The sequence below is a fragment of the Gymnoscopelus braueri genome (genome assembly GCF_963280865.1).
Source record: "Gymnoscopelus braueri genome assembly, chromosome: 14".
NCBI lineage: Eukaryota > Metazoa > Chordata > Actinopteri > Myctophiformes > Myctophidae > Gymnoscopelus > Gymnoscopelus braueri.
Window position 1 is genome coordinate 3,901,930 of NC_137619.1, and position 14,838 is coordinate 3,916,767.

Consider the following 14,838-nt stretch of genomic DNA (forward strand, 5'->3'; position numbering starts at 1 on the left):
AAGGACCCCCTAGCTGCACCTTCCTACCTCTATGACTGTCTGCCTAGATATGTTCCAAACCTCCCCCTCAGGTCTTCTAGTACCTGCTCCAAGTGCCTACAATGACATATAAAAAACACGGTGATGCAGCATTCTGCTGATTTTATTTTTTTGTCGCATTCCTAAGCCAATAATTTGTGTCCGATACATTAGCATCTTTTTGTCAAATTATTGACAAAAACTAAACAAAATCCATGAATTCAATGCTTCACGGGATGTGCAATTGATAGAAAATAAGTATTTTTTTTGGGGTGAACTATTCCTTTAATGTAAAAAAAAATATCCTATCACACAAAGATTAGGCGACCCCCCCTGTAGTAACTCTGAGGACCCCCTAAAGGGGTCCAGGACCCCCTTGTTGAAGACCCCTGCGCTAGAGTTTTTCAGCCGTCACATGAGGTCTGTTCTCAGCTGTTCTTTTGATCTGTGATGGTGCTGTAGAGCGGGCCAGGCTGAGGGACGGGGAGTATCCTCTGGTGACCAGAGTTCTCTATGGACCCTGTGAGAAGATCTCCAAGATCTTCGTCATGGAGTCGGACCTGGGAGAAGAGGTCACATATGACGTAAGTCGGTGCTTCTCCAAGTGGGGGGACCCCCAGGGGTCCTTGAAGGGGTTCTAACTCATTAACTGTTAGTTAATGAGTTATTAATGACTTGTTAAGCATGTGTTAATAGTTATTAATGTGTTATTAAATATTTGTAAACGGATTGGGACGTTATTCTAAAGTTGCAACTATTGCTCATTTACTCATGTTAGTAAATGGCACAATAATCGTTTTAATTTAATTTTAATTTTAATCATTATTATTTGAGTATTTTTTATTATTATTATTATTATTTAATTAATTAATTCAAGTGGGCCCTCTGGCGACCCCCACATTGAAAATGAATGTGATCTAGTGTTATCTGCCTAGCTAGCCAGCTGTCTTTCTGTTGGTCTATATTTGCTTCTGTCCATGTTTTTTTCCCATGGAAAAGAATGACACAACAATGGACCAATGATAGACCTTTTGGGCTAATTTTAGCAATCTGAGAAAAGATATCCTGTTTGTGGACCTGAGCTAACAATGGGCCTTCAGCCACCTGACTGCATGGTTCTGTACTAACACAGTCATAACAATACATGTTAATGACGAAACAGTCTTGATGCTGGAGGAAGAAGTATCATCTGTGGTCATTCTCATAGAGTGGTGGACAGTATAACCAAGTACATTTACTTGAGTACTGTACTTTTAAGTACATCTTTTGAATATCTGTACTGTAGGCTACTTTACTTTAGTATTTGTATTTATTTTTTTTACGCTTGTGTCTTTCACTCTTTCACTTTCTAGGAAGGGAAAAGAGTACATTTCAAATATATTGAAACTAGCGGATCTTTTTTCCCCACGATTTTGTAACCCATTTTTTCACCCAGTGCCAATTGCCTTTGTAATCCTGGGCGCTACTCTCCCTCTGGCAGGCTAGGTAGGGAGAGCCCAGAACTGAGCTCATGCCTCCTTCAATGCATGAGGAGCTAGCAAGTCGCTTCTTATCACCTGACAGGGGGGGAGTTTCCCCGGTAGGACGTAGCGCGTGGAAGGAACACGTTATTCCAGAAACTAGCAGATCTACAAGCTCACAACACATAAAAAATATACCTTGTAATTTGTACTTTTGAATACTGTTTTTTTGTTTTGTTTTGTTTTTTAAGCAAGTGCTCCAGTACTTTAACTCAAATGCAAATTTGACAGAGCAACTTTCACTTGTACTGTAGTTGAGTAATATTTGACCAAGAGTATCAAGTACTGGGGTCGAGTATTTTGTCCACTACTGCTCATAGAAGAGTAATAAGACTCTGAATACTTCTCACTGGCGTGACATCTTTAGCTTGTCTCTTTGTCACTCGTCACTCCCCAGGTCGCCCAGTACATCAAGTTTGAGTTCCCAGTGTTAGACAGCTTTGTAGAGAAACTGCAAGAAGAGGAGGAACGAGAAGTGTCCAAACTTACCAAAAAGTAAGAGTTTCTCTCATTCCTCTGGAACACAATCTTTAGATGGAAGCCAATGCCTACAATACAATATGTCTGTCTCCCTGCTGGCCTTAAAAGGATCCGTGGCTAATAGTAATAAGCCAAATATGCCTTAATGCATTATAATTGTCCTCTATAAATAAAATGTAATATTAAAAACAACTTCAATATTGTATTTATTTTAGAAATAGCCCGTCGTTGATGATGTAATTTGTCCATGTGTGGTCTAACCCATTGGTTCTCAAGGTGGGGTCCGGGGACCCCCAGGGGTCCTTGGGGGGGTTCCAGGGGGTCCCCAGCGAAATGTGTTAATATAGCATCACAATAATTTTAACTTTTTATACTTTGGCTATTCAAAAATAGCAGATATACAAGCTCATAGCGCGGCACCGAGTGCCGCGCTATGAGCTTGTATATCTGCTATTTTTGAAAAATCGTGAACATTTGTGCAAACCTTTGAATATACATATTTTTCAAACAAACATTTGTAACTCAGATCTTTGCTTCTAGGGGTCCCTGGAACAAAATATTTGAGATGGGGGGTCCGCGGCCAAATACATATCATTTTGGGGGTCCTTGACATGGAAAAGTTTGAGAACCACTGGTCTAGCCCACATCTGCAGTACTCTTCCATTGAAACATTTAGACCCTGGCGTCTGGTAGGACACCAGAATGACAATACCATTAAAGTTATTTATTTTGAAGCAGGAGACGACACACCGACGTGTGCTTGTGTGTGTGTGTGTGTGTGTGTGTGCGTGCGAGCGAAAGAGACGCACACACAGAACCAGAGACACTAACACTTTGTCTTGTCCGTCCTCTGCAGGTACAGTGCTCTGAAGTCCATGATTCTACATCAACTAGAGGGTAGAGATAACGCCAGTGAGAGAGTCTGATTGTACCCGTGTGTGTGTGTGTGTGTGTGTGTGTGTGTGTGTGTGTGTGTGTGTGTGTGTGTGTGTGTGTGTGTGTGTGTGTGTGTGTGTGTGTGTGTGTGTGTGTGTGTGTGTGTGTGTGTGTGTGTGTGTGTGTGTGTGTGTGTGTGTGTGTGTGTGTGTGTGAACATGTGTGTGTGTGAGAGAGGAAGAGCGGTTCATGTGTGTGCACACGCACGCCTAATAAGTGTGTGAGAGAGTGGAAGTGTGCGTGTGTGTGTGTGTGTGTGTGTGTGTGTGTGTGTGTGTGTATACACTGTATTAGAAAGGGAGGGTGGGAGGTCCGTAGGAATAGGAGTGACAGCATGAAAACACATTTCTGCTTCATCATAATAACATTGTCACTCACTGAGGTTCAACTAGCACATGACAATGTGTTATGTTGGGGAGTAAACACTGGTGTTATGATGAAGTATAAATGAGGTGTAACCATGCAGGCTGACGATTGTTTGACCACACAGTACAATACAGTAGAGAATGTTAATAAAGACTGCAAAGCCTGCAATAGAACCATATGATATACCAATGTGCTTCTACTTTTAGAACCATATATATGCCTACAATTTGTATGTCCTGTTTTGTTTACACAAGTGTTTTGTATTGCTTTATATCCTAATATATTCACGTTTTGTATAGAAAACCTTTCATGTCAGGCTGTTACTCCTCCAATATTTGTATTGGATGTTTTTGGTAATGTTATTTTTTTTTTTACATGAATGTTTCTATGTAATAAATACATTTATCCAGTCTTCTGTTGTGCAACACTCTTGTAGGATGACGTTGGGTAATTTACGAAAAATCATACAAAAAGTTGAAATATGGAGACACTGCCCGACAGGGACGATATATACAGTCAAATCATTAGTGTTCATTTAACACAGGGGTCTTCAACAGGGGGTCCGGGACCCCTAGGGGGTCCTCAGAGTTACTACAGGGGGTCCGCCAAATCTTTGTGTGATAGGATTTTTCTTTTTACCTTAACCACTTGAACCCTACCATCTCTTTTCTGAGGAGAACTTTAGCCAAAAATAGCAGATCTACAAGCTCACAACGCCTCGCGCTGCGAGGCGTTGTGTGCTTGTAGATCGGCTATTTGTGGCAAAGAGGCTATAGGTGTAGAGGGAAAAAAATATGTCCTTGGCCTGAAAACGTTGAAGACCCCTGGTTTAACACAGTGAGTGTAGAAATGGAACCAAAATAATGGTCCCTTAACGGGACCACTCCTCTGAGTTAAATGAACATTTAGGATTTTACTGTACTGTATAATTATGCAACTCATATTGTTCCCACTAACAAAACAGCCATCTTTAGTATTTCCTTTTCTTCCACAGTTTCAGTTTCAGCATTGTTCTCTTAACTGAGTGACCGTCTTGGCCAGCAAGTTCCCATGAGCTGAGGTGTGTGTGTGTGTGTGTGTGTGTGTGTGTGTGTGTGTGTGTGTGTGTGTGTGTGTGTGTGTGTGTGTGTGTGTGTGTGTGTGTGTGTGTGTGTGTGTGTGTGTGTGTGTGTGTGTGTGTGTGTGTGTCAACCCTATCCAGATAACACAATGGCAGTATCCTGAGAGATGGGGGTCTTTTCCCCGTTCCCACAGTTCTAGGTTCACTGTTAGTCCTAGAATAGCATCAACATTTATCACCACAAACTTGAGCCTTTTATTTGTTTGTCTGACTCAGCGGATTGGATATAATAGACTAGGGGTGGCCACACTTTTTTTGACTTGAGAACTACTTTTAAAATGACCAACTCAACAAGATCTACCCACCAAAAAAAGAATTATCCCATTGCTGAAAATACTTAAAAAATGTACCTAAGGGTGCTTTGGAATAGCGGCGCTGGTATTACATAATAAGACGAACACGCTTGGAATGGGAAATAGTGGGGAAATAATAGTCTTCCTCCCATTCTGTATGGAAGTGGTAGGTTTTCGGGATCTTTGCCCCGCATATTTTTATATAACTTTGTAATGCTCCTGACGTCTTGAAAGCAAAGCATTGCATTGTGGGGGTTTGCCTATACTATAGAAGCCATGAAGGGTCAATCAAGTCACCTTAATTCAAGTGGCAGATGCCAGAAAAAAATGAGTTTTGTGATTTGTGTTTATATTATTTTTATATTTGAATTAGTATTTTTAGTGGCATGTCATGTGGTCTATACCTGCACAGCCTTTGTGATCTACTGGTAGATCAGGATCTAGCTTTAGGGCACCCCTACAAATAGACAGATTAAAATATATCTTAATGGATCAAAATGTCATTAACAAGGCATGGTTTAACCACTTAAACCTCATTATGGTTGAGCGGAGTCTCTCAGGGCTCTATGCTAGTGTCTTTTCTGTTTTCTTCTGTTATTGTGGTTAAAAGCTTTCGCTGAAAATTGCCGATTGACAAGCTTGATTGATTGATTGAATACTTTATTGGACAGACATGTAAACAGCAGGAGGTATACAGGCCTACAGTCAGACATTTGAGATAAAAGGATATAGCACAAAATAATCTTTGAATATATATATATATATTTTAAAGCGAACATTTGTAACTAAAATCTTTGCTTCTGGGGGTCCCTGGAACAAAACTATTTTACAAATGTTCGATTTTAAAAAAATTGCAGATCTACAAGCTCATAGCGCAGCACTCTGTGCCGCGCTATGGGCTTGTGGATCTGCAATTTTTGAATCGCCAAATAAATCTAAAATCACAGAGATGCGTTCCTGGATTGATAAACTATTGATTTCTTTTTTTTACGAAGGTAGTTATTAGAATTAGAATTACTGATCACTGGCTTGCCTGCAGTTGCTCTTTGAATCCAGCAGATGGCTCTACTTGCACAGGTAAAGGGATTTTAAAGAGGCATCATTTCTGCTTTTCGTTTGTCTATGGATGGAGATGGAGTCAACGCTCAACGTTATTCTTCTAGATCAGTGGCTCCCAAACTCTGTGCTATGAGCTTGTATATCTGCTATTTTTGAATAATCGTGAAAATATTTGGCCGATTCTACAAATGTTGATGTTTGATTCTACATTTATGTTGCTATAATATCAGTGGTTCACGAACGTTTTCATGTTAAGGACCCCAAAAAATGATATGTATTTGGCCGTGGACCCCCATCTCAAAATATTTAGTTCCAGGGACCCCCAGAAGCAAAGATTTGAGTTGAAAATGCTTTAAAAAAACATGTATATTCAAAGATTTTCCAAAAAAATAGCATATCTACAAGCTTGTAGATGAGCTTGTAGATCTGCTATTTTTGAATAGCCCAAAGTATAAAATAATGGTTATAAAGTGGTTACACAGATGTGTTTCTCGGTTTTAATGGTTTAAAGCTTTGATTTGGTCTTGATGTTAGAGTAGTGAGAGATGAGCCTGTCAGCTTCCCTCCAGCCAGAGAGCAGAGCTCCATGGACGGTGGAGAAGTAGCATGGATGAGTGGCCTCTCCAGCAAACAGCACCTGGAAGGGATGCTGCTACACAACAACACAGAAAACAACAAGTATTTAACACTATATTTCTTCATGGTACTCACGCATTGTGTGTGTGTGTGTGTGTGTGTGTGTGTGTGTGTGTGTGTGTGTGTGTGTGTGTGTGTGTGTGTGTGTGTGTGTGTGTGTGTGTGTGTGTGTGTGTGTGTGTGTGTGTGTGTACCTGAGAATCAGCCCCCTTGGTGGGGAGGGGTTCTGCCAGGTTCTGCAGGTCCTGCGCTGAGCAGCCGGTTCCTGGGTAAGTGTAGGAACCACAGGTCCAGGGGTCGTGGAACCATTGGGAGCGCAGGACTCTCCTCGGGGTGAGGATGGGGTTTCCTAAAAACACACAGTTTTTATACAAACTGTACTGTCTTAAAGGAGAATTTTGGACTAAGGTTTTCTTACCTTTTCTACGATGTTATGATATCTTAGGATGAATGGTACAGTAGAAAAATGTCATAACTCTATCCCGGGTCCACCACAGCTTAAAACGTGCGCCAATAGGCCTTGCGCTAGATCGCGTATTTTAATCTTTTTTTTTAAGCTGTGGTGGACCCGGGATGGAGTTATGACATTTTTCTACTGTACCATTCATCCTAAGATATCACAACGTCATAGAAAAAACCTTAGTCCAAAATTCTCCTTTAAATGCACACAGCCAGTTAAAAACTCAACACAAATCAGGGGTTAGACGTTTAGACTGACCTGTGAACCGGCGAACGAGTTGTGTGACGGAGTGAGTGACTTCCTGTTCAGACAGCGTCTCCATGTATTCTGACTCGTGTCCAGCAATCCACCCACAGAGAACATGACCGTACCTGAGAGGAGGAAAAACAAACAAAACTAAAAGCGTTAGGGATTACATTGTGTTGTCCAGTGCAATATAGAAATACTGTCAATGTTAATAATGTTACAAGTAAAAGCTCGGCATTCAAAAATGAACTTGAGTAAAAGTACAAAAGTATTGGCATCAAAATGTACCTAAAGTACCAAAAGTAAAAGTACTCATGAGTCATTATGCAGAATGTCCCATTTAAAGTTTTCAAATGTATAACATCTTTGGAAAGTAGCAGATCTGCAAGCTCACAATGCATCACATCACGACGCATTGTGAGCTTGTAGATCGGCTATTTTCAAATGGCCGAAATGTATATAGTGGGTAATGTATATTTTGTAATAATAAACAAATTTGACAAACTAACTAGTAACTAAAGTTTTCAAAAGTACAATATTTGGATCCGAGATGTAGTAGAGTACATGTAGAATTAAAAGTATTAGAAATACTCATGTACAAATACCTCAAAATTGTACGTAAGTAGAGTACTTAAGTAAATGTACTTCCACCACTGGCGTTGTCTGTACATTAATTTCTCAAGAAGGAAATGATGCAATGTTGTTACCTTTCAGTGGGCTTGAGCACCGTGAAACCAAACAGCTTCTTTATCCAAGACCTTTGTAGATCTGACACCTGATCCACCATATCCACCTGGAAGCAGTTGAAATGTGAGTGTGGATGAACATGCATGTGTTTGTTTATTTTAGAAATTAATTTTAAGGCCGAAATGTAACATCAACACCAGAAAAGAGCAAAAAGTGGTAAGTCTGAACACAGCTTTTGGACTGGACTGATTCAGAAACTGATTCAGAAACCCTTTAATGGTTTCTTTCCATGTTACGGATTAGTGTTAGATCTACAGATATGATTTATTGATCAGAAGGGATCAGCTAAGAATAACTTGATCGAATCTACAGTAATTGCATGGCTAGCCTATGCAAGGCTTAAGGTCCAGCAGATATTGTAGAATTTAAGGTTAGCATTTCAGTTGCATAACAACACAAGAACATCATCTCTGTGTTCATGGTTCCACACCTCATCCTCCCACAAGAGGTAGATGACCTCACAGTCCTCATCCCACCATGGAGAATCAAACTCCACATAGATTTTGTTGTTGGTTCCAAAACCCATCCTCTGGACAGAGTGCAGTTTGTGTAAAGGCAGAGCAGGACTGAACAGAGTGGAATGGTGTTTCTTTAGGTATCCTGATAGAATAGAACAGAAACAGTTAAAGCTGCAACCCAGACTACAATTTAATTTATTTTGAACCAATCTGTATGGTAGAGTATCTTAATGCAACAATACAACTAACATATGTTTGGTTTCCCACACAGGAGACCCAAGTTATTGCAATTACCTTCTCTCCATTTGGGAGATGACATAAAACTTGGGGAGTGTGGTTTTAAATTCAACATGGTATGGGCGCTGAATTAATGTTGTCCAAGAAATAGATGCCCAGCAACTGAATTCTGAAATGTCATATACTGTATACATGCCTGAATATTTAAAAAAATGTTTAAAAAATGACACTGAACCTTTTAACACAAATCCCAGGTCCTCGTACTGCAATGGGAAACCAACTGTGTTGCCTACATTTCAAATGTAAACACCCTGCCATAGACCAGTGGTTCTCAACCTGTGGGTTGGGACCCTCAGGGGGGTCCACACATGAAATACCATTGCTGCATAAAAAGTAATCGACAAATTGTCAAATAAGGAGGCACAAAGTTTGAAAATAGCAGATCTACAAGAGGCGATGTGAGCTTGTAGATCTGCTATTTTCACAATATTTATCTGTGCAACTGCTTGTCAGGATGGGGGGGTCCCCCATGCAGTCCAAAAGTGATTATTTTGGGGGGTCGCGGCCCGAAAAGGCTGAGAACCTGCACTGCCATAGACAACGGCCTGCCTATTTTACATTTATTATGTGTTCAATTCATATGTCGGTCCACTTTTCACTATGGTGAAAAATGGAACATTAATGTCACAAAAAAAATCATATTAAATCCAAGGTGCAGAAGTTTACCCAGAGGCACGGTAACAATCACATGGTCAGCAGTGATCCTCTCTCCATCGTCACACTGAACGCTCACAGGGCGTTCTCCTTCCTCTGAGCTATTCCAGTGAACACAGCGCACAGGTCTGCTGTAAGACGTCATCCCTCTGGGGAGCTCTGACATCAAGCTCTTCACTACGCCTTCATAGCCTCTGGAAGAGAAATAAAGCTCTTCACTACACCTTCATAGCCTCTGTGAGAGAGATAAAGCTCTTCACTACACCTTCATAGCCTCTGGAAGAGAAATAAAGCTCTTCACTACACCTTCATAGCCTCTGGAAGAGAAATAAAGCTCTTCACTACACCTTCATAGCCTCTGTGAGAGAAATAAAGCTCTTCACTACACCTTCATAGCCTCTGTAAGAGAAATAAAGCTCTTCACTACACCTTCATAGCCTCTGTAAGAGAAATAAAGCTCTTCACTACACCTTCATAGCCTCTGTAAGAGAAATAAAGCTCTTCACTACACCTTCATAGCCTCTGTAAGAGAAATAAAGCTCTTCACTACACCTTCATAGCCTCTGGAAGAGAAATAAAGCTCTTCACTACACCTTCATAGCCTCTGTAAGAGAAATAAAGCTCTTCACTACACCTTCATAGCCTCTGTAAGAGAAATAAAGCTCTTCACTACACCTTCATAGCCTCTGGAAGAGAAATAAAGCTCTTCACTACACCTTCATAGCCTCTGTAAGAGAAATAAAGCTCTTCACTACACCTTCATAGCCTCTGGAAGAGAAATAAAGCTCTTCACTACACCTTCATAGCCTCTGGAAGAGAAATAAAGCTCTTCACTACACCTTCATAGCCTCTGTAAGAGAAATAAAGCTCTTCACTACACCTTCATAGCCTCTGTAAGAGAAATAAAGCTCTTCACTACACCTTCATAGCCTCTGTAAGAGAGATAAAGCTCTTCACTACACCTTCATAGCCTCTGTGAGAGAAATAAATCTCTTCACTACACCTTCATAGCCTCTATAAGAGAAATAAAGCTCTTCACTACACCTTCATAGCCTCTGTGAGAGAAATAAAGCTCTTCACTACACCTTCATAGCCTCTGGAAGAGAAATAAAGCTCTTCACTACACCTTCATAGCCTCTATAAGAGAAATAAAGCTCTTCACTACACCTTCATAGCCCCTGTATTTGTAAAAAGTGTCAACTTACTGCATGAAATACTCTGTTCGGAATTCAAAATGTACTTTTGTAAAAGTACAAAAGTATTGGCATGAAAATGTACTTAAAGTACCAAAAGTAAAAGTAGTCATTATGCAGAATGTCCCATTTCAAGTTTTCAAATGTATGAAAATATTTTGAAGATGCGACGCATTGTGAGCTTGTAGATCGGCTATTTTCAAATGGCTGAAATGTATATATAGGGCTGAAGTGGTTAGTATTCTCAAGATACTCAAGTAAAGTACAAATACCTAAAAATGTTACTTAAGTACAGTAGGCTACTTAAGTAAATGTGCTTAGTTACTTTCTACCACTTCTGTTGATGAAGTCAGTGTGTGCGTCTCTTGCTAATTATACAATTATAAATTATAGGCATAAGAGATTGCATAATTTGAAAACGGCTGGTTGCACTTCAGCGATTTGTCTGTGGTTGTCGATACGCTGTGTGTGTGTGTGTGTGTGTGTGTGTGTGTGTGTGTGTGTGTGTGTGTGTGTGTGTGTGTGTGTGTGTGTGTGTGCGTGCGTGCGTGTGCGTGTGCGTGTGTGTGTGTGCGCACGGTGTACTAACTTTGGTAACGTGCAGTCGAATCCAGGCAGATGCTTGTACTCTCCATAGGCCTCCAGCCCCACCTCATCCATGGAGTGAGCTCCTTTGTCACAGCACTCCTCCTTCAGCAGGGTGCTGATCGCACACCGTCTCAGGGTTCTAACGGAGACGTCTTCATATCTCCACTGCTCTGCTGTTCGCTGTGACGCCTACATGTTAACAGTGACACAAGTACATTTATTTCACACATAATGGCTAGCAATTGAGATCACTCTGCGCCTGGGGGCTTATAATCTTCATTCACTGACAACATGTACCTGTGAGCGTATGAAATGTCCCACACTGAGCCATGGATCTCCTTTATCATGGATAAGTTCATCCAGCAGGTCCTTAAACATTCCCACTGCAGGATCTGTGTCTTCATTCTTAAGCTTCTTACCTGCATATAACACATAACACAAATTCTAAAGTAGATCTCCCTACATGACATGACATTTGAGCAGAGAAAAGAAATCCTGTTGTTGCGGTACCAGCAGGAGACCGTGCGCTAGGAGCAGGTTGGTACAGGTGCAACGCTGGAGTTTTAAAGGCTTTCGTAAAGTGGAATTGGAACAGCAGTGTTAAACATTTGACCTGATTTGAAGAAATGAGTGTTTGCCATTCCTCCCGGGGTTTCCCTGAGGTTATTACCATCGTGAGATAGACAGATGTCTATTTAGTTTGAAGAAGACTGCTGAAGCATAATAGTTTTGTAAACATTGGCTGGTTGTGCTGATTATGTTCAAATATGGATAGTATTATTTAGCCTTCCACTGCAAAGGGAAATGCTACTTCACTACAATTTGCCCGTTTGAAATTGATCTTTGTAATTTAGAATTGAATAAATTAGAGTAGAATATAACTTTATGAATTAGAATAAAATGAAATAGATTATACTACTCTATAAAAATAGAATAGATAATCAGAATATATAGTGATATGTGTCTGTAGAGTAAAATGTTTGGCCGTAATGATAATTTAGATAAAGTGGTGGGAATTCTCAAGTGAGCTGTCTTCCCACTCTAACAACTGTAAGTTTGGCCATTTCCACAGACAATGGAATATGTTATGCACTAATCTAAATTGATATCAATTAACCCATTGATACCTGGAACGCATTCTGTGTCACTTTAGATGTCTTTGGCTATTCAAAAATAGCAGATATACAAGCTCATAGCGCGGCCGAGTGCCGCGCTATGAACTTGTAGATCTGCTATTTTTGAAAAATCGTGAAAAAATATTTTATATATTTTTTTCAAAAACCTGTTGGGATTTAGATTTTTTTAAAGAATCGCCTCAGGTATTAATGGGTTAAACTATAAAACGTATTTTTAGAGAAACACAAGCACATGATTCCCGATGAAGCTGATCCATTTGTCATATTACACAATGTGCATGTGCTGTGAAAACTGTGGGAGGAGTTTCGGGGCAAACCTTTGCAGATGAAAAAAATCATGTGAAATTCAGAGTCGGGATGATTAAATGTTAATACAAAATGTGACCTGAACTGCTGAACCAGGTGGAAACCCAGGGAGGATGTCCTTTGACTCGTAACGCCTGGTTCTCTGGGGTCAGAGCTTCTGGTTCCAGGAGATCATACTGACGGGCCAGACGGAACACTGGGTTCTCCTCACTTGGTCCATGGATCCAGTTAGCACCGATCTCAATGATGTTGTTGCCTAGAGACAAATACACAACAAGGAACCAGATAGAAATGCACAATCTAACCCAAACCAACACACTTTTAGATACACCATATTATTATACAGTGTTTTTTATCATAATGTATTAGCTCTATAATACTTTGTCCATTAAGCCTCACACTTGGCAATAAAGTTATTCTGATTGTAATGATAATACATTTCATTTCGTTCAGCAGGTCATGACCAGAGCGACTTTGCGAGATGGGATTAAATGGCATGAACCATTGTCAACAAACCACAGGGTTAATGTTCAAAGGCCCCCCTGAGCTGGGCCCCGCAGACCCATTCGGTAATCCACCCCTGATTATGCCTTGTTTCTGGACGATGTACAAAATACTACTATCTACAGCAACACCTATTACATTATTTAACGTGGCCTACAGAGAGTGCATGATGCAGCTCTAGATATGAAACAATTTCACTGAATGGTTTGTCTTCAGGGGAATGATCACATTCTGTACCGGTGTCCTGGTGTTGGATGGTCACTCACCCATTTGTCCTGTTTTGACTCTTCCTCCACTCCTCTCCGTTGCTTCGAGGATCCGGACGTTCCGAAATCCATTTTTAACAAGTTTATGCGCCGCTCCGATCCCTGATATACCACACCCCATTATTATTATTCGAGAATCCAAACCCTGTTGCAATCCCATGGCTCTTGATGGGGGGGGGGGGGGTGTAGAGAGACCACCTGGAGGTCAGAAGGTCATCAGCTCGCCCCCCCTGGTCCACCCAGTCGATGTGTTGAAGGGTCCCTGAGCAAAGACACTTTAACCCCTAACTGTTGCCCCCGGTGCACTCAACCGACGTGGCCATCTGAGCAGCCATCGGCTGGGTGAAGCTGAAACAGAAATTCCCTGACGGGGATCAATATAATACGTACCTCTACCTTGACGGGGATCAATATCCTACGTACCTCTACTTGGTCGCAGATACAAAATGTTTCAGTCTGAAATTACTCCATGACGTACCTCGATGAATGCACTTCTAGTTGACTGGAAATGATCGTTTCTGGAGTAGTTCCACTCCAACAGAGGTGTATCATCATCGTTACAGTTTGCTGTTGGGTTCACACAGGATTGGACGGTCTGGCACTTCTGGCAGATGCCAGAAGGGCTGGGCAGTCTGGGGCCGCGGCCAAGCCAAGCAAGCTTTTGTGCCAGTCCGTACCTGACAAGTGTTGTGTAAAGATCGTAAAAGAATGTGTATTCTCTCCTGCAGAAGCTGCCTTTTTTGGCTACACTACCTTCTCATTATCATATACATATAGACAGTAACCGACACACCTAATGAAATGGGTGTGTTGTTTACAGTGGTGGAAAGTACATTTACTCAAGTACTGTACTCAAGTACAATGTTGAGGTATTGTTATCACAAAACATACATTATCCACTTCAACCCTGCTGTATATACATTTCGGCCATTTGAAAATAGCAGATCTACAAGCTCACAATGCGTCTGCACCTGACAAATAAGCCAAAATATAAAAAAACTAAAACTAACACTAAAACTGATTTTAAAAAAACTAACTAAAACTATTAGCATTTTCAAAAATAAAAACTAATAAAAACTAGCAAATCGGCTCTAAAAACTAATTAAAACTAACTGAATTAGGAAAAAACATTCAAAACGAACTAAAACTAAAACTAAAATGTAAAATCCAAAACTAGTACTTGGTCCACACCCCAACTATAATGACGACAGTGTGAAGGATACGATATATCTACAGCAGGGGTCTTCAACAGTGGGTCCGGGACCCCTAGGGGGTCCTCAGAGTTACTACTGGGGGTCCGCCAAATCTTTGTGTGATATGATGGGTTTTTTTTTACCTTACCACTTGAACCCTAGCATCCCTTTTCTGAGGAGAACTTAGGCCAAAAATAGCAGATCTACAAGCTCACAACGCCTCGCAGCACGAGGCGTTGTGAGCTTGTAGATCTGCTATTTTTGGCAAAGAGTTATAGGAGTAGAGGGAAAAAAAGAGCAGCAAAAGTTTATCTGAAACGCAATTTTATACAATATAGAGGGGGTCCCTGCTTCATCCCTCT

General features: G+C 40.8%; 2 protein-coding genes across 4 annotated transcripts in view; one reads left to right on the forward strand and one right to left on the reverse strand.

The window, feature by feature from the left end:
- Positions 1-3,732, forward strand: part of rassf4a (Ras association domain family member 4a) — an 84,595-nt gene extending 80,863 nt beyond the window's left edge. For 2 of the 3 annotated variants that reach the window (XM_080449381.1, XM_080449382.1), the window contains exons 9-11: positions 481-602; positions 1,936-2,033; positions 2,875-3,732. In XM_080449381.1, coding sequence (XP_080305507.1) covers positions 481-602; positions 1,936-2,033; positions 2,875-2,944 — 290 coding nt within the window. In that variant the 3' untranslated portion in view covers positions 2,945-3,732. The remainder of the gene's footprint in view (positions 1-480; positions 603-1,935; positions 2,034-2,874) is intronic. The other variant, XR_013934430.1, reaches the window with a different exon arrangement.
- A 2,500-nt stretch (positions 3,733-6,232) lies between these two features.
- On the reverse strand, positions 6,233-13,443 carry LOC308100039 (peroxisomal N(1)-acetyl-spermine/spermidine oxidase-like; the record flags this gene model as incomplete). The annotated part of the gene is made up of 10 exons (XM_080448940.1): positions 6,233-6,444; positions 6,623-6,777; positions 7,147-7,259; positions 7,842-7,927; positions 8,312-8,481; positions 9,303-9,484; positions 11,073-11,260; positions 11,369-11,490; positions 12,593-12,769; positions 13,284-13,443. The coding sequence occupies 10 exons, from the start codon at positions 13,441-13,443 to the stop codon at positions 6,298-6,300; spliced, it is 1,500 nt and encodes a 499-aa protein (XP_080305066.1). The 3' UTR covers positions 6,233-6,297.
- Between the last annotated feature and the right edge of the window lie 1,395 nt (positions 13,444-14,838).